Source organism: Acipenser ruthenus, chromosome 3, assembly GCF_902713425.1.
Source record: "Acipenser ruthenus chromosome 3, fAciRut3.2 maternal haplotype, whole genome shotgun sequence".
Taxonomy (NCBI): Eukaryota; Metazoa; Chordata; class Actinopteri; order Acipenseriformes; family Acipenseridae; genus Acipenser; species Acipenser ruthenus.
The window spans coordinates 14,403,656-14,423,903 of NC_081191.1; the positions used below are offsets into that span (position 1 = coordinate 14,403,656).

At 37.9% G+C, this 20,248-nt stretch overlaps 1 protein-coding gene across 1 annotated transcript in view; it reads right to left on the bottom strand.

Moving 5' to 3' along the window:
- LOC117395030 (type 2 phosphatidylinositol 4,5-bisphosphate 4-phosphatase-like) overlaps window positions 1-16,952 on the bottom strand; it is a 28,753-nt gene extending 11,801 nt beyond the window's left edge. The window contains exons 1-4 of the mRNA XM_033993871.3: window positions 16,752-16,952; window positions 6,001-6,149; window positions 4,077-4,183; window positions 1,170-1,293 (exon numbers count right to left, since the gene is read on the bottom strand). Of these exons, the coding sequence (XP_033849762.3) occupies window positions 1,170-1,293; window positions 4,077-4,183; window positions 6,001-6,149; window positions 16,752-16,857 (486 nt within the window). The 5' untranslated portion in view covers window positions 16,858-16,952. The remainder of the gene's footprint in view (window positions 1-1,169; window positions 1,294-4,076; window positions 4,184-6,000; window positions 6,150-16,751) is intronic.
- Window positions 16,953-20,248: the final 3,296 nt, after the last annotated feature.

Below are 20,248 nucleotides of genomic sequence, written 5' to 3' on the forward strand. Positions count from 1 at the left end.
AAAAAAAATCAGATTGGGATTTCCTAGCTAAAGTATTTCCCATGACTTCTCCAACGTGATGTACCCTGGTTTACATCATAACCAAGCAGCTTACTCAGTGCCCTGTGAGGAATAACATGATCAAGCTTCAAAAGGGTCATTCTTGAGGCAGTCTGTGCTGTAAAACAGACCTGCTTTTATAATTTGTTAACTCTTAAAAGTCTTAACTGATAGTGGAGTGGCAGTACAAAACAGTTTGTTTTTGCTAATGATACATGATAAAATCCTGTTTTAAAGGCTTGGTATTTAAAGGGTAGGACATATCATGTGTTATCCAAACTTTAGATTCACTTTGTGACGTTTTTAAAACCACCACTATGCCCACAGTCTGAGTTAACTGCATTCCTACTATCTAACATACAAGTAAATAACCAACAGAGGGACCAGTAATTATATAGTCAGTTCTAAAGAAAGTAAGAAGAGTGCAGGAATCATTTTGATAATGTTAATTGTGAAAACTAAGAACTCAGCCCTGAAACTCAAGTTCCTGCTTCAGATAGCTAGGAAATTACATTTTAAGATGCTACTAAATATGTTAAAGTGATTTAAGAATAGTTTTAAATCATTTAAAATAGGAACTAGCAAACCAGCCTTTCATTAATAAAGTGCCCTTTCTTTTCCTGCATCTTCAGGTCATTTTCCCACAACCATATTGCCCAGAGTGTGCTTCCAACCAACACCAAATTAATTTAAAGCAAGGAAGCCAACGGCCTGCTCGCAATTTGCAAATATAAACAGTTTTTTCCTTTGGAAAATGTTACATAAGCACATATAATTGGTAAGAAATAAGAAGCAAAGACACTAGGACAACAGGTTATATATTTTACATTTTTTTTTTATAAAGATGGTTTCCTTTTGGCAAAACAACACATAATGCATTTTAGTGGTGAAGTTCATAATGCCAAAACAGAATTGCTGCATGATTTAAAGCTATTGGAGTATTGATCCGGGTTTAACTATTCAGAGAACCTTTTAAAGCACAATACATTTTTTACAAAAATAAACTAATAAACAAAATAGCATTTTTGAAAAGTTAAATGATAATAAGATCATCAAGCTTGCATAGAGACACAACTTTTTGACCTTATTGCTATTGATCAGTGATTGTCTAACGGCAGGGGGGCACATACCAGGAATGTATTGCCGCAGTGACCGCACACGACTCGAGTCCCTTCAGGCTGGACTGGCAGGGCAGGCTGTGCAGGCTGCTCCTCTGGAATCACCATCACAGGGCTCAGGTTGATTATTCGTCTGCTGTGGGATTCACATAGAAGAACAAAGTGTCATTATGGTGTTGTTGATGTAAACATGTTACCTTCATTTTTAAACAGTAGAAAAATGAAAAAGTGCCATGCAACCATGTTGTGAGGTTTTAAAAAAAAGAGTACACAAAATTGGGAGGAGCATATAATATATAACTGAAGATTCTCAAAAAACAAAACAAAACAAAAAAAAAAACACATGAATATTTGCCCACTCCACGTGTGAAATGGTGACAGACTTGTGAAGGACACAAGTGAGGAAAACACCTCATAATATGTGCAGAATTTTTTTTCTAGCATTTTAGTAACAAAGCCAAGATGTGTTGTGTTGGAACTGAAACATGTCACATAAATTGCATGTAATTCAATTGTGATTCAGGTTTTATCCTGGGCTGTAGTCGAATTGCATGCTTACAATTACAGGTTGAGGGTATTTACACAGTTTGGGTTGAATTTGTGCTGTCGCATAATAAATGAATGGCTAGCTCTTAGGGATGGGAATTTCGAACGTTTAAACATATAAACTCTAAAGTGGTAAACATTGAATAATTTGCTAGACTTGACAAATTTCACCAAACGCATTCATTTTAAATGTATTCATTTTAGTAATCTCTCATCTTACAAAGAAGTCCGTCACGTATCCAACTGCTGTGGTCCACAGTAAGGGTGGATATTATAAAAAGGAAGGGGTTTGGCAGTTGCATCCAAGTAGTTTTTCTAATTGGTGCAACAGAAAGATTGACACTGGGGTGGGTTTTATTCTCGGTCGATCTGGTGCTTCATTGGTGCACTCTCATGCTGTAGTAGTTGTGGCATGGTATGCAATCCATGCCTTTTTTGTGACATTTATTATATATTTTTAATAAAATGGCTTCTCTAAACAAAGGACCCAGGCAAAGTCACGCTTGGAAGTATTTTGAGGAAACGGACGAGAAAATGATGGTATGTTATTAATTATGCCAAACAAAATTGCCATACCACAAAAACACAAGTTCAATGCTTCACCATTTGAAATGAAAACATTCAGAAATGACTGTTGATGGCGTTACTGATGGCAGTAAAAAGCAAACATCCAAAATAAACAGAACGCTCTAGATGGCGATAGATATTAAAAATAACACCTAGATGGATATGCTGTAATTACATTGGTTCCCTGTGCAGTACAGAATTGATTTTAAGATTCTGCTGTTAACCTACAAGACCCTGAATGGATTAGCACCTAGTTATTTGCTGGAGTTACTGACCCTGTATCTTCCAAACCACACTCTGAGATCACAGGATGCGGGACTGCTGGTTATTCCTAGGGTTAACAAAAGCAACATGGGAGGTAGGGCTTTTTCTTGTAGAGCTCCTAAATTATGGAATGCTCTGCCTTCGTTTGTCAAGGAAGCTGGGACCATTACAGTTTAAGTCAAGACTAAAAATACACTTTTATAAAATGGCTTACTTATCTTAGTGGGTTTTTCTGTAACTTTAAAATGGCGGCTTTTGTATTATTATGTGTATGCTGTTATTTAAATGATCTGACTGTGGCAGTTGTATGTATGACATGCTATATCAAATCAAAGCTTATTTCTATAGCGCCCTTCATACAAGTGTATCTCAAAGCACTTTACAAGACAAAAATAGGCAAATTTATAAAAACAAAACAAACAAACAAGTTTAAGAACTATAAAATGTAAACATCTGTAACTATTATAAATTGTATATATATATATATATATATATATATATATATATATATATATATATATACACATATACACACACATACATACATACATACAATGCAGATAAAATACAAACAGATACAACAAAAAAACACTAAAACAGATATATACATACATAAACATATTATAAAAATGCCATCTCAAACAAATATACTTTTAATCTTGTTTTAAAAACATATAAGAGTCTCAGCTTCCGTCACATGTGCTGTGGTTTGCTCATTTTTTTCTGCTATGTACTGTACAGTGTTTTGCGATACTTTATTATTATTATTATTATTATTATTATTTTTAACTTTGTAGTTAAGTCTTTGCGATGTTAAAACGTTATTTGCTTATTTAGGGTTTACTTGCTTAGAAAATACTAACCAGGACTATCGGTATACACTAGAATGTAATGTAAAAAGTGTGTGTGTATGTAGATATGGTTTGAATGCCGACACCTGCATAGCATTTAAACATTCATAAAAATGTACCAAATGCACATCCCTACTAGCTGTGCGCCAATTGGCTGAAATGATGTTGAACGTAGTAGAACACCTGTAGTCCAGGGACAAAATGTGCCCCAGAGGTCCAGCAAAATACCTGGACAGTTATAGGCCTGCCATTCAAATGTACATATTCCTCCTCCCCCAAGCCCATTGTACGGGTGTAATCTGTCGTATCGCGACTGCAGCCACATGCATTGAGTGGCAAGTCTTTAAATCTCCAGATATTTTGCTGGATCTCTTGGGTACCCAAGACTAACTTTGCACCACTCCACACTGAAATGGAAAGTGGGTGTGAAATCAAAGAAATCAGAAAATAAAAATCAGTCCTTTGAATGCTATAGTCTGGTGTGCTTAATAGGTTTACCACATAATGGCACATACAAACATACAGGACAGAAGGTACAAAAAACCTCACAACAGATTTTCATAAATGCATCAAATTAATAATAATAATAATAATAATAATAATAATAATAATAATAATAATAATAATAATAATAATAAATATAAATATACAGTTTACCATGATTGATAGCATTTTAAATGTACTTTCTTACCAGTGCGGCCTTGGGCATCCTATCCGCCTGGATGTATCTTTACAGATTAAAAGACAATTACACGGACACCTCACATACTTCTTTCCAGTGGGAGGGTTTTTGATTGGCTAAACAAGATGCAATAGTTTGTTAAATTAAGTTAAGTGTGTTAAATACGAAGTTCAAATATTCAGAAAGCTCTTGAAGGACTGTGGTTCAATCCACAATTCATTATGAACTTCGTCAAACAAATCATACAGCTGGTGCATTGCTGATAGTGACAGAATGTACAAAAGCTACTGAGTCAAGCTGTGAAGATTTGCTGGCAATTACAGTACTTGAACACTTTGAGGTTGCAATCTCTACAGTGGATAACAGCTGAAATGTTATTTAAAAAGAGGAACAATGGGCTATAAATAGAGTAGGAAGGAATGCTTTTTCTTATGATAATTACTATTACACATTGAAATGCATCAGTGTGCAACACATTTTCATAACTTAGTAAAAAAAAATAAAAAATACAACTCTGCCCTTAAGACAAAGTAAAGTGTCATACATAAAACCAGGCACATACACAATAAAAAGCATTTTGGCAAGTGATTAATATCACCCTTAATATTCCTAAAAAAAAAATATTTTGTTTGACCAAGACTAATGGACTAATGGCCAGCAAACATCTGTGTTCAAAAGAAACAAAGATTAAGTGATTTTCCACCTACTGGTACAGCCAGTAAATCAATAATGACAAATATTCTATCTATCTATCTATCTATCTATATATATATATATATATATATATATATATATTTTTTTTTTTTGTATATAAATTTAGTTGTTGCCAATTATTTTTATTATTTTCTCCCAATTTATAATGGCCAATTATTTTTTAAGCTCAGCTCACCGCTACCACCCCTGCACTGACTCGGGAGGGTGAAGATGAACACACGCTGTCCTCCGAAGCGTGTGCCGTCAGCCTCCCGCTTTTTTTTTTTTTTACACTGCGGACTCACCATGGAGCCACCCAAGAGCTACAGCGTTGGAGGACAATGCAGCTCTCGGGCAGCTTACAGGCAAACCCGCAGGTGCCCAGCAATGACTACAGGGGTTGCTGGTGCGCGGTGAGCCGAGGACACCCTGGCCGACCTAGCCCTCCCTCCCCCCCGGGCGACGCTCGGCCAATTGTTCGCCGCCCCCTGGGGGCTCCCGTTCCCGGGTCGGCTGTGGAATAGCCTGGACTCGAACTTGCGATGTCCAGACTATACAGCGCATCCTGCACTCCACGTGGAGCGCCATTACTGGATGCGCCACTCGGGAACTCCCTATCTATCTATAGATATATTATAGGCAATGTTCACTCTCTTCTGAAGCCAGGGGAGCTGTATCTTTAGTGTGCAACCTGCTCTGTGGATGGGACGAGGGCTTCATTCATTCATCCATTTAACAGCAGCAGACACATCCCCAGAACAACAGATCAAAAATGTCATCATTGCAATCCACTAGTATACAAACTCAGGTCAATATGACTACTTTGGCACTCAGCCTTTTTTGAAAGGAAAGACTTTGGACAACAGCTCAGTAAAGGCTGGCCTCCTCTGTGTTAGACTGAATGTTTTGTTTTTAAATACAGAAACAGTCTTCTTTTTTAGCTAAACCATAGTTTTGCTGGAAGACTAACAAAAGCAGTCATGACTGATCTCAAACAATCCCATTATGTCATCCAGACGCAAGCACAGCAGCAAACACACATTCTGCCAGCACAGCATTCAATGGAGCAGCAATCCGTTGCTAGGGTTTATTTGGTTATTTTTGGGGGGTGCAAATATAGGGTTGAAGCGAAAGACTAACTGCCCTCAGTCAGATTAAAGAATCGTCAGATCGTATTCCAAACAAAAAACAAAACACAAAACACAAAAACCAAGCTATAGATGAGACAGCACTTTCTTACCGTAGCCTCATTGCAAACAGTGCATTTAACCACATGCTGATGAAGCTTGCCATCCAGATTGATCAGAGATTGGCACACCCGGCAGTTTATTACTGGCACCCCACCAGCTTCCGGACTGGCAATTGCTGTGTAAGGAGGAGGCAGTTCTGCTGCAAAGAGGAAAATAAAAACAAACACTGATTACATTTGAGATGCGAGATCAGTGTTCAAACAGAGAGGACAGTGGGCATGATTTAGAGCAGGACAGCATGGCAGGGGGGGTGCTTTCTAATTAAATATCCCTCTAATATGCATGGCTTTTCTGTCTGGGTGCAGGATGAAATGCAAGGATACATTATTAAAAAGGAGAGACCTTTTGTGATTGATAGATTATATAATATATATGTTGTGGGCAATGTCTGAAACTCGTCATTGGCCGCTGCTCTTGGGCACTGACAACAATGCTCGGCCATTGACGTCATTGGCCGCTAATTTTGAGTGAAGTTATTTTAATAACAGAAATGTAGAGTACTTCGGTCATTGGCTGGCCATTGTCAACAATGCCCAGTGAATCTCAGGCAATGGCGCTACTACCAACAGCTCACGTCAAGCATTGTTTATAACGCTGCATTGTGGCATTGATAATGGAAAGCGACAACAAACGATATTTTCACAAAACTGGGCGATTTTACAGTTGTTGAGTACGATAGACGAAAGTAACTAGGAACTACAGAAGGTACCCTGCAGCTATACACTCTAAGCCAGTTTACAGTGTGCAAGGAAAAGTTAGTCGACATTAGTACTGTTCAAGACACAGAGAAAAGCCTTCGAGAAGTGTTGTTATTTAGGTCTTTATAACAACATTGACCGACAAAACTGGGCAATGACGTCAATGCCCGGTCAATGCTGTCATTGGCCGCTGCTCTCGGGCACTGACAACAATGCCCGGCCATTGACGTCATTGGCCGACTTCAGACACTGGCCGTAACATATGTAATGTTAGAATGGCATTGGGAAGACATCAAGATTTCACCTTTTTCTTACAGAAGATAAGTCATTGATGGGTGGTCATATCATGTGTATATCAACCATTTATATATATATATATATATATATATATATATATATATATTGGCACCCTATATGGTGGAACTGAAGACTGGGTGACCCTTTAGTCACTGCTTATCCTCTGCGAGTCCTCGATCCTGACCCAAATTTAGTCTCCATAAGAACACTTCGTACCGTAACTTGAGCTGAAATCAAAATTGAAGAAAGTAGCTGGTTTGCTGGCAACCTCATCTTGCTCTCGAATCTCTAAAAAGTCAGGCCAGCAACAACAAAGACCTTGAATTCTCTAGACCCAACCGTTGTTTACAAAGAATATACACAAACTAAACACAGACACACAAAGCCTGGTTGGCAAAAACCTTGTCCGGTAACACTAAGTTGCATTAGGTTTCATAGGAATTATAACTAAGGAAACTCATCCCAAATGTGGAGCTGTGATGCCTCACCGCAACAAATCTCTGGTGCATTTTTGTCCCACTCTTATCAGCCAAGACCATGGCTTGCAGCAGCAGATAACCATGTGACACTAGCAGCAGAGTCAGACTCAAACCCTTTCCTTTGTCTGCCATGTTTTGCTCACATGCTTCTAGAATTCAGCTAACATACTAAATGCATTGGAGACTGAAATTACAGATAAGGACTTTAAATATGATATATAAAAAATAGCCCTTGAACAACCTTCATTTCCCTTGTCTTACTTTGTATTTTAGTGTTCTGCACCAATGAAATTGTCAATAATCTCATAAGAATCAAAATATATTTAAAAATAAAAATGTAGACACTTTATTTATAAACCCCAGAAATAATTGTGTCATCCATACAAAATCGGGGTCTGTGAAACCAACGAACGGCAAGATTTTCAGTTTATAATGATCTAGGAGAAAAGAAATACGAAGCAGTTTCAAATCCCAGCTTAGCCACTAATTGTGAAACATTGAAGTGAGATACTGCTATCCCTTGGCTCATGTCTATCAGGGGTGCAAATCGTTTTGAAAATTGGTGCTAAGCTGTTTTGAAAGTCTAGCACCAGCTAGCCTACTGGTGCTAAATTGTCACCCCCCCGCCCCCTTCAATTCATCTTTATATTTTGTGGATGAGTGTGGGTGGGTCGTGTGCAGGACCGCCCCCAGAAATATTTCACATGGTACGCAAAGTTGAACCACACTGACATCCCATCTCATGTTGATAACGACTCTGCATCACCATGCTGGAAAGTGTTTTAGCAAATGCGAGTGCTGCATTTTTGTGCTTTCCTGAGTTTCACAGCACCTACACTGTCGCATTAGAAAACTGTAATCAAATTGTATCCGTTTCCCTTTCTAAAAATTAATAAACACAGTTCACTGCCATTGACACAGAACAGCAACTACACTGACAGCAGCCAGATAGTCCACAACAATATAACATACAAATAAACTTATTTGAAATACAGACTTAAACTGTGGGAAAAACTAGCTCACAAATATTTTATGCTGGTTCCATTTCTAAGCACTACTCTCACAATCACTAAAACTAATGTAATCATTACTCACCACCTAAGCATGGCGTAAAACATATATATATATATTTTTTAAATGTGCACTTACCATGCTCAATCCTGGAAGAGGAGCAGAATTCAGATAATTATTATTTGTTTATTTAGCAGACGCCTTTATCCAAGGCGACTTACAGAAACTAGGGTGTGTGAACCATGCATCAGCTGCAGAGTCATTTACAACAACCCGAAAGATGGAGCACAAGGAGGTTAAGTGACTTGCTCAAGGTTACACAATGAGTCAGTGGCTGAGCCGGGATTTGAACCAGGGAGCTTTTGGTTACAAGCCCTTTTCTTTAAACACTGGACCACACCACCTCCTACGTAGTAACATTCAATGCTGCCCTCTAACATTCTTTTTGAATCATCTGAAGATAAATTTTTGCTCTTTCAAGGCTTCACCAAACTAATCGGCTTCTGTTTGCTCATTACTAACACTAAATAAAACAGAACAATTCTATAAGCTTAAAATGTCTGTTTCGTGTCAATCGATCGCACAAGACTACATGTGAGTCCACATTATGAAGCTGAAATTTTGCAAACCAATGGTACGCACTGTGCATAATGTGCATACGGCTGCAGGAGCCAATGGTCATGTTAATAGTCCAGACCCAATGAGAAACTATCAGCATCTATGGTTGCTGAGAAAAAAAACAGTCTACTAACGCTAGAATTTGCACCCCTGTCTATTAATTTGAATAATTAGTTATTTATTTTTTTATATATAACTGTACAATAGCAAATACAAAAAGTTAATAAGAATATTATTGGGGGGGGGGGGACTACAAATATGTTATTATATTTTATTAAAAGACCATTTTATATTTTAATCTGCACTCTATTTAACAAATGATGTTTTAACTATAACATGTACTTATAGTATTCTATGAATTACAAATTATATCATTGGGTTTTTGCTGGGGTAGTACACAAATGATGTGCGTTATACAAGGGATGTCACAGAACATGGAAATTATGGAATTATACCTGAATATTGTGAAAAGATCCACTTCAATCCATGCTGCAATATAATTTCCTGACAGGGAGACAAGGTAAATGTTGAAAAAGGTTCTACCAATATGACAATATTTCTATTCAGAAGAGTCATGGACTGATTTGCTTTGCCCAGTTTTAAAGATCTAATCCAATCCTCAGGGCCAGTTGACCTGGTTTTTTCGTAGGGTCAGATACCATACTGTATTATTTTCCATGTAGTGATTTTTTGCTCAGTGCTGTTGGCTGCTCACTGCTATGGGGCTGTTCACATACAAACAAACAAACAAACAAAACATGCATATGCCAAAAATAAGTGTTTTAACTTCTGTTTTCTCTACATCCTGGGATTAAATTATCCTGTGATCACTAGACAACAGAATGGTAATATCGAGATCCTGAGATGAAACAGGAAACAACCCTGCTGCAGAAAATTCAATTGCAATGGTTCGGTCATGTATCAAAAATGGACACTGATAGAATACCCCTCATGGAAATGCACACAGAGGTACATGGAATGAAACCTAGGGGAAGACCAAGGATTCCCTGGGTGGATACCATCAAGAACACCACACAGTAGAAAGCATTAATGATGAACGAAGCCGTGGAGTTAGTGCAAGACAGAAAGCAGTGGAGAGACTTCATTCTGCCCCATTGCTGCTGCTGAGCTGACGGAGGTGACTGAAGGTTCAGTGGGCCTCCTCCAAACCCACAACCAGGCCAGTTTCCTCTTTTACACCCAGGAACGCGAGAGTGGATGTTAGCGAGCTACCGGCCTCTGGAGGGCAAGGAGCAGCCCTGCAGGTGTTCGGTAAGGTCCGCTGTAGAATGATGAGGAGAAACAATCCCTGCCGGTTTTGCCTCCCTAACCCACGGGAGCGCCAGAGCAATTCACTCCCCCCCCCCCCCCCCCCCCCCCCGGGAACCCCAGCAAAGACCAGCAAATTTGCACAGCCAGAAAGAAAACCTGCGCTCCTCTGACTGCATGACTCATGCTGCACACCAAGCGGCCGTGCTTTTAGCAGCCCTACCAAAACCATTTAACAAACCACAGAATTAACAGCAATGGCAACACAATTAACTACATTTACTGTACTGGCCCTGATATGGTTCTGCAGTGAATGGTAATGGTAATAACCACTGCAGTAATGAGTTCTGGAATGCTGGTAAACTACTGGTATGAATAAAATAGGCTAGTATATTTGAGCACACGCTCTTTTTTATAGAATATGCTGTGGTCCTGATAACATAAAGACCAATGTTTTAATGTTTCATTTAAAACCATTTGCTAGTTGTTTGGGAGTTAAACTAATCACTGCCCCTATTCTGTATCCCAAGAGTCTTGATGCCTGTGACAAGTTAACACCACTTACTTCAGCATGACCTCCTCCATGGGAAGGATCAGCTCATGGGCTCCAATCTTAGGTGCTGCTTAACATTTAGTATGCAAGACTTCAACATTGCCTGTGGATATGCTATTTTTTTTTTATATATATATATATATATATATATATATATATATATACACACAGTGCCTTGCAAAAGTATTCAGACCCCTGACCAATTCTCTCATATTACTGAATTACAAATGGTACACTGAAATTTCGTTCTGTTTGATATTTTATTTTAAAACACTGAAACTCAAAATCAGTTATTGTAAGGTGACATTGGTTTTATGTTGGGAAATATTTTTAAGAACATTTCTAACAGTTAAGTGTTGACTAGAAGTGGAATTTGATTGCAAAATGCACTGGCTGCAATCCTGCTAATGAAGCCCATACTGGGGAGAACACTGCCTTTCAGTGCAAAACGTTTTAAACTCCTATGATTTAAAGCAAGTAGTATGTGCTGGTCCTGACAGTGGTGCCAATGTTGTACGTGCCTGCCAGCTTCTTAAGTTGATATGGCACCTTGTTTAGCTCATACATTGCAACTCTGTCTGCAGGAGATTACTTTTCCCAGGCAAGGAAAGCAAGTGTTACTAGAAGAAATATCTGCAGTGATTGAAACACGTCGATCCATAGCCACACTTTTTAAAAGATCACCTAGTGTTTGGAATGCCTATTCAAAAGGTGTACCTGGCTGAGACCGGATCTGAACCAGTGAAGATTCAGAGAGACTGCATTACAAAATGGATCTCAAGCTTGCCAATGATCGAAAAGGAGACCCAACAAGTGGAGCCGTTAGAAATTGAAGAGACCAGCACTAAACATTGCTGCTGAGGATAAGATGCTTCTGGAAGAAGTGAGTGAGATGCTGAAGCCATTTCAGGAATCAACCACAACTCTTTCTGGGGCAAAGTATCCTGCAGCATTGTGCACACAGTGGTTGAAAGTTGCACTTGGCAAGATTCAAGTGAAGTCTGAACCTGGATCAAAGATGAATGACTATCTTTTGAGTCAGATCTCAACAAGGTTATCAAGCTTTGAGAATGACCTTCATTTTCCGATGTCAACATTCCTGGATCTGCGGTTTAAAAGCTGTCTCTTCAACAGTTAGCAAAAAGAAGCTATTATGAAAGGTTTGTTTATTGCATGCGAACCTCCTGAAAGGGATCCAGTTCCAGCCAAGAGAGCACATCCATTTGGCAGTAAGAGCATCTACCAGCTTTCTGACAGCAGCACAGAAGATGATGATGACTTTGCAGGATCTGCATTAGACAATGAGTTGAAGGTGTGTGTATGCAGCTGAGAAGAGAGAGCCTTTGGACTCAAGCCCTTTGGATTACTGGAGGAATCGCAACGATTCTTGCCTTTGTTAGCACAACTGTCACATCGTTTCTATGTGTGCCTGTAACGTCAGTGGAAAGTGAAAGACTGTTCTCCAAAGCAGGGGATTTACTTACTGACCAAAGAGCAAGGCTAAGTTCCACAAATGTTGAACAAATAATATTTCTGAATTGAAATGTATCTTTGAGCCGGGACTGAAAATAAATTATATTTTGCAGGAATTTCCTTGGCATAACGCAAAATAAAAAAGGGGAAAAACTCAACAAAACCTGTTAAAAAAGAGAAAATGTATAATATAGGGCATGGGTTTTCAATTGGTCCTGGAGTACCCGTTATTTTTATTCAGCTGAGCTCTTAATTACTTTATTGAACTAATAATTTGCTAATCAAGGCTTTTATATTAAAATCAGCTCTTAAACAGTTTGAGATGCCAAGTTAGAACAAAAGTTTGAAACCCAATGTGGGGAAGTTATAGAAAAAGGCCAACAAGATGATCAGATATATTGTGAGAAGTGTTGAATTTAAATCAAGGGAAGTCATGTTAAAACTTTACAATGCATTAGTAAGACCTCACCTAGAATATTGTGTTCAGTTCTGGTCACCTCGTTACAAAAAGGATATTGCTGCTCTAGAAAGAGTGCAAAGAAGAGCAACCAGAATTATCCCTGGTTTAAAAGGCATGTCATATGCAGACAGGCTAAAAGAATTGAATCTATTCAGTCTTGAACAAAGAAGACTACGCGGCGATCTAATTCAAACATTCAAAATCCTAAAAGGTATAGACAATGTCGACCCAGGGGACGTCTTTGACCTGAAAAAAGAAACAAGGACCAGGGGTCACAAATGGAGATTAGATAAAGGGGCATTCAGAACAGAAAATAGGAGGCACTTTTTTACACAGAGGATTATGAGGGTCTGGAACCAACTCCCCAGTAATGTTGTTGAAGCTGACACCATGGGATCCTTCAAGAAGCTGCTTGATGAGATTCTGGGATCAATAAGCTACTAACAACCAAACGAGCAAGATGGGCTGAATGGCCTCCTCTCGTTTGTAAACTTTCTTATGTTCTTATGTTCTTATGTTCTATCGGGACGCCTTAGGAGAAGGAAAAACATCCCCAACGAGTGGCTGTCCCAATTAAACGAGGGGCAGTTGAGATGACCTTAGGTCACACACTTTTATTCTTAATGAAAAGAAAAAGAATGAAATCACATCACATCGCATATGATTAAATGTTAAATACCTAATTTAAAATACAACTCAATGTTTTTTTATTCCTAACAAAATTTAATCGCACCTGCGATGTTGACACGCCAACTTTCTTTGCAACAGCAGCATGGGAAACCACAGGAGACTCCAGCTCCTTCAAGAGTTCAATGTGGTTCACGCAATTTACCTCAAGTCACAGTGTAATCACGTACTCAGTGCACTGTGCTACGTGACCTGTCTTGCTCTGAAAAGCAATCTTAAGTTATTTTTAGTTAAAGGGACAAAAAGGGTGAACGTTGCTGATACTGTTGATTTTGTTGAATATTAGGCAAATTTATTTTTATAAAAATAAATAAAAGAATAAAACGTTAAAACCAGATTCACACTTGTCTTTTACTGAGAAACACAAACAAACAACATTAAAATCTTAAATAATATGATACTATGATAGTCACGCATAGGTTTTTGTGGCTCTGGAGCTGGTGCACCAGTTTGAAGCAGCACTGGAGCGGCTCCGGAGCTGGAGCAGAAGCTGCTGGAGCCAGCCTGGAGCTGGAGCAAGAGGTCTCTGTCAGCTCTGGAGCCAGCCTGGAGCTGGAGCTGAACCACTGGAGCCACTCCGGATCCGGTGCTGGAGGCAGCAAACCCGGAGCACTGATGAACAGCTGGATGTACATAATGTTAGATGTTTACATTTGAGAGACTTTATATAGTTTCACAGTTCTTGAAATTTACAGTTGCAAAGGGTTTACAGTTTTGTTATGGTGCATTGCTGGACACTTGATTCAAGGAAAAAATAAATAAATAAATAAATGAAAAAAAGGTATGCTGTTTTAAAGCATATATATTCTAAGCCCTTTTGTGAAAGCACATGTTTTACTAGATAAAAAGCAGAACTATGTAAGGTAGTGAGAATGTATTACAGAAAAATAAATAAACAGAAATCGAAGCACTTCTGAAGATGTAGCTAGGCTACTTGCTCAGTTTTTTTTTTTTGGTGTAAGAATTTGAGCAAAACTAATAATTATTATCTACCTATTGTGTGTTCATTTTTAGCGTTGGTGTTTTAGGGGGAATAACACTGAATTACATAACAGCAACGGTCATTGAATTGTGTATATAAATTAGCAATTTATATACACTGAAGACATGAAAGGAGTGTATTGCATTTTAAAGTATTGCAATTTTAAGCCTGATAATATGCAAACTCAAGCTGTGCAGCAAAATTGCTATGCGTATTCTTTCACTCATGAATTACGTAGGATAGTTAAAAGCCATATTTTTTCAATGCGAAAAACACCCAGTGTGCAGCTTATCTGGAGCACTGCTTCCTAGTACTCAAACATTCAAACAGTATCCATCAGAACATTTACTCTCCTTCCCCCTTTAATATAACAGTGTTCTTCACTCTTCACTACACTATGACATTAAGTTTACTGGTATTGGATAATCATGAGAATGGTTACATGTGCTTGTTTTCAGAGAAACCTAGTTTAACAACTGTGCAAGAATGTCTGTACAGCTGTCAAGTGAAACCTGACAAGTATTAACCCCACTATTTGAACAGAAAGACCAGCGTTGATTAAACACGCATCCAGTGAGGGCTAATAGCCATGGTTATTCTTAGACTCCTCACTTCATTTTTGGAAGCTGTCATGGGGTTTACCGTTTCACAGGATCACAGTATCATAGACAGCACACCCACTGGTCACATTAAGTTTCTTCTACCAGCACATTCAAAACATTAAAATAATAAGGAGGCCCGGCTTTAGATCAATAGTGATCTGAAACTCAATAGTGTTTGAAACTCAAAGACATAAATATGTTTGGTGCTAACAACAAGGCTTGAGAAGTGAGCACAAATGGGTGATTGAAGAATAATCCAGGCCTGTGGAAAACTCTGAAGGTCAAAGGGATTTATTTTTGTTATTATTCACTTTACTCGGTATCTTCACTGCTGAAGACACAATGTATAGTTAAGATTGTGGATAGTACTAATTCTAAAATCATGCATAAACCTGTTGTGTTTCGTTTTCTTGTATGGATGTGTTTTTAATGTTAGTTTCTATGAAAGCTTGTGACTTAGTTTGTGAAATACTTGTTTGATCGATTACAGAATAATCATTTATAAAAAGGAAAAAAATCCAATACTTAATTTTGGCCAGTACTATTCTTCTACTGTAGTCTCACCCAGCATTTTCTCTCAGAACTAGACAATGCACTACACAAAAGCAGCATTCAATTTAATGAAGTTAATATTTATCCCCCACCCACACCCCACAAAGAAAAATGTTCCATACCTGTCACACATACTGGGATTTCTATACTATTCAATCATGTACACTATGCTAAAACACATATACATTACCAGTACATGGAGCTGTCTGAAGATTGTGTGTGTTTATGTGTGGATGCAAATGCATGTGCAGCAGTGCAGAGATACTGCGGTTGTGGTTTTCTGAGACCCACATTTCCTTGCTGAGAATGGGTTTAAGAATCTCAGTTCATTCAAATATAGATTTATAGTGCATTGTAAGGTACCCAGTATTGTTTTCACAGGAGGCACCTGTAAGGCCAAAATAATGAAAAGACCACAGCATACCCTTCCTAGCATGATATTTCCTGTGCTTTCACCTCTTGATTCTTACATGAAACACTAATGTTGATGTACTACTTTAGCAAAACAATGCTAATGTATCTACAAACCACTGATTAACAATAGAATGACATAAAAAAATCAAGCATCCTTAATTACAGTTAACAAAAAAACATGATCGCTTATTTTAGGTCAGTCTAAGATATCTAATATAACAAAGATTAGTATCGCCCACAGGGAGACGAATAATAATATGACATGAGATAAATCTCGCCCTTGTTTAGTAAGAGAATCCTACCCCTTTCCTTTTTACGCCTTTTGTCGAGCATAAGACATACTGTTGAGCGAATTAATTATAAGAAAAAAAACTAGTTGTACAGAACATTATGATATGCGTTGCTCTGTACCCGAAGTTGTTCTCGAGGCAATTGACTGACAACGTTAAGTAATTTAAAATGAGGCCCCTGGACAAATTCTTCGTGCCTCCACCTTGCTTTATATACCGGTGTTACTTAAGCCGGCACAGTTGCTTTGCAGCAGATGCCCTTGTGGGTATCATGTTCATATGAAACAAACACAGTCACACATATGTCACACCCACATTAATTAAAACGTATGTGTATCATACCGCTGTCATCTTACCTCTCGGGTTGTTGTCTTGTATTAAATACGGAGGTGCTGTAGGTGTGACATTCCCAGAGTTAGGTGCTGACAATAAAGGGGATCGCTCATCCACACCATCAGCCATATCTGCAGCAGTACAACAACAACACAGCTTCAGCAGGCTTTCTCTGGTCTCTGGAATCAGACCAATGTGTCATGAATGCTCATGAGACACAGCTTTCTGGAGGTGGAGCTAAAGGCGTGGAACGCGCAGGATGGGCAGGGGAACGCACCAATCACAGAGGGGGTTCTGTCGGAATTGCTTTAGTTGGTAAACTTGGTTTGACACTTGCAAAGTAATATAACATTTAAACAAAGAGTTGAATAAACTAAAAGTATGCAAAATAATTGTGAATGGTCAGAATAGTGAAATGTTTAAATTAAATAACCCCCCATACAAACTAGAAAACGAATTATAATCCTGTCCCAGGGTGGTGGCATATTACATTTATTCCAAAATTCAGCAAATTCACTTGCTTGAATAAACTATGTGTGTGTGTGTGTGTGTGTGTGTGTGTGTGTGTGTGTGTGTGTGTGTTAAATATCCCTAAATTATATTAGTGTGTTACAATTTTTAACAAGTTTTCATTTATAGACTTTGCAGACTTTACACTGGATCAAAAAAATAAATAAATAAATCAATTTAAACTGTCAATATCAGTCTGTTTTCCCATAGTTATACAGCTCTGACTTTATTTACAGCTGTTGTTGAGAGCGAATCATTGGCATACAATAATGGTGCGATAAAGTGGAGCTAGTTATTGGCACTGGACACAGATACAACTGGGGACTGGGAGCCATCCAACTACTGTACATTCATACAGTAACATCACTACCAGTAACTGTATAAAGAGTAACCTTATATTGAGGATTCACTGTATTTTAAATAAATCAAAACAGATTTCTCTCTTGTCAGTCAATAAAAATATTAATAGTAAAGAACTTTGTTAAACACTATTTCTGTTTTTATTATCTGAAGGACCCTTCATAGTATATAAAAACGGATTCTACTAGCATACAGTGGTTCTCAACTCTAATCACAGGGGAACAGGAGAGAACAGATGTGTTCGTTTCAACTATGACATAGATATTATTTCAAATATGCAGTGCTATCCAGGGCAGCGCTTACAAACTCCATACATTTTGAGAGCCTTTGCTAATTGAATTGTTCTGTGTGAATGATCTGCAACAATACAAATAATAATAATCATAAATGAATACAAGGTTAAAACAAAAACACAGGCTGTTAGTGGATCCAGAGCAATGAAGTGACAACTACTGCATTAGGATTCCTCTTGGGCAGCTTATGCACATCGGAATGTCTCCTTGGAAATTAAAACTGAGCGAAGCAGAGAACTGTAGCTGTAGTGGTTCACTAATGGTCTGACTGCAAGTCAGAAGATCCCATGTTTAAATCCCTTTAGATTTAGGTTGTTACACTGGGTGTGAAATCATCTGAAGAAATGGCACCAGTACTGGATCTTCAAACATAATCATAATCATAAATCTTGACGTAAAACCAGAGTTAAGTGTGGAGTAGTGGTTAGGGCTCTGGACTCTTGACCGGAGGGTTGTGGGTTCAATCCCCAGTGGGGGACACTGCTGTTGTACCCTTGAGCAAGGTACTTTACCTAGATTGCTCCAGTAAAAACCCAACTGTATAAATGGGTAATTGTATGTAAAAATAATGTGATATCTGTATAATGTGATATATTGTAACAATTGTAAGTCGCCCTGGATAAGGGCGTCTGCTAAGAAATAAATAATAATAATAATCGTTCACAGTAGGTACAGTCAGTGAAATTTAGTTTAGGTGTATAGAACCCCACATAAGAGTAAATGCTTGTGTGATCATATGTGCCAAACACAGTTAACTCATACTATAAAAATATAAGAAACATCCTGCCTGTCCTGGGTATCATTTCTAAAAAATGACTTAAGAAACCCAAATGCATCTGTACCCATCTTTATACAGAAAGTTAGATAAAGTGGGGTCTAAGCAGTGGTAGCTCAGATAATAAACTTTTAAATACTATTTACTTTTAAAGAAACAAAATACACTTGAGAGACTCACGCATATTGTTAAAAATGTAGTTTTCCTCAATGCCATCTTCTTTGAATAATTTTAGATCTGACCCATTTTAGATCAATTGAACAGACCGTAGTTTGTGTACAGTGCTGTATATGACACGTAGCCTTGTAATTACGTCATTGAACTGTAAGGTGTAGCAGGATTGGGGTTGTGACATTTGGCACTAATAACAGCTAGGTATCAGCTTTGACAGGGGTGAAATTCTCAACAAACAAGTGCAGGTACTCATATGCACAGCCGGGTGTAAACATTTAAAAAATTGAGACAATTTTAGTGCTAATGAATAAATACTTTTAAAATGTATACATATCGGTACACGATACATTTATGAATACAAACTAAGCCTTAAAAAATAACTGATCAATTATAATCAATTCACAATCAACAAGGAAGCTGAAAATACTGAAAGCATTGTATCCTCTGTATCCGTTGTATCACTCAGTCATGTACTGTAATATAACACTTAAGTTAAACCTTAAATGACAAGCATTAAAAAAAGTACACTATGCGGTAACTGCTGTAGAGAGGGAGTTTTGTTTCATGATATCCTAAAAAAGGGATGATGTTATAAAAAATGGTATAAAAAAACAACTGTGCTATGAAACAATGCACAATAGGGGCTAAAATACCCCTCAATTTGTTTTATGTAACAGGCACTGTACTACTAATGATGTACTTGACTTGTCCATTTTAATCTCCATATCTCTTAGCAATCATCCCCATACTTTCCAGACCCTGGGTACTCACCTACAACAGGACCTGGCCATGCTACAATAATAGCCTTGGATTAGAACATGCCTGTTTCTTTTATGTATTTTTTACTTATCCTACAATAATATATTCTGTGTGTTTCTCCGTTGTGTTTCTGTGTCGATTAATTACTAAGATCTATTCCATAAAAAGAGTTTTCAGACAGAAACAGTATAAATGTAGACTTAAAAAAAAAAGTATCCCTGGTATTGTGGTTTCTGCACAATAAACAAAGTGGCAAAAGACACATTTTTATAAAGTAATATCATTACTGTGGTTTACTTCTGCCTTTTTTCTTTTTTTAGATGTACACGCAAGTGAAAACTCATGTTTAACTTAAATAAACTCTTCAAAATGTTTTAGAAAAGGGGGCATTGTACAAAGAAAAAACACCTCACCATTTTGGTTTTCATTTATTACAGTCCTCATAACAGAACATACTAGGATCACAACAAAACAAAATGTTGATTACTATAACATGTACTTTGCAAGTTGGGCCTGTGTTTGAAAAGCATGAAGCACACCTACATCTGTATCTCGATTCTGACTCGCTTACCACAATCTGAAGCAGCACTTCCTTGGTCCTGTTTTTTTTTTTTTTAATATTAAGCCATACTGTCCCACTCATCACTTT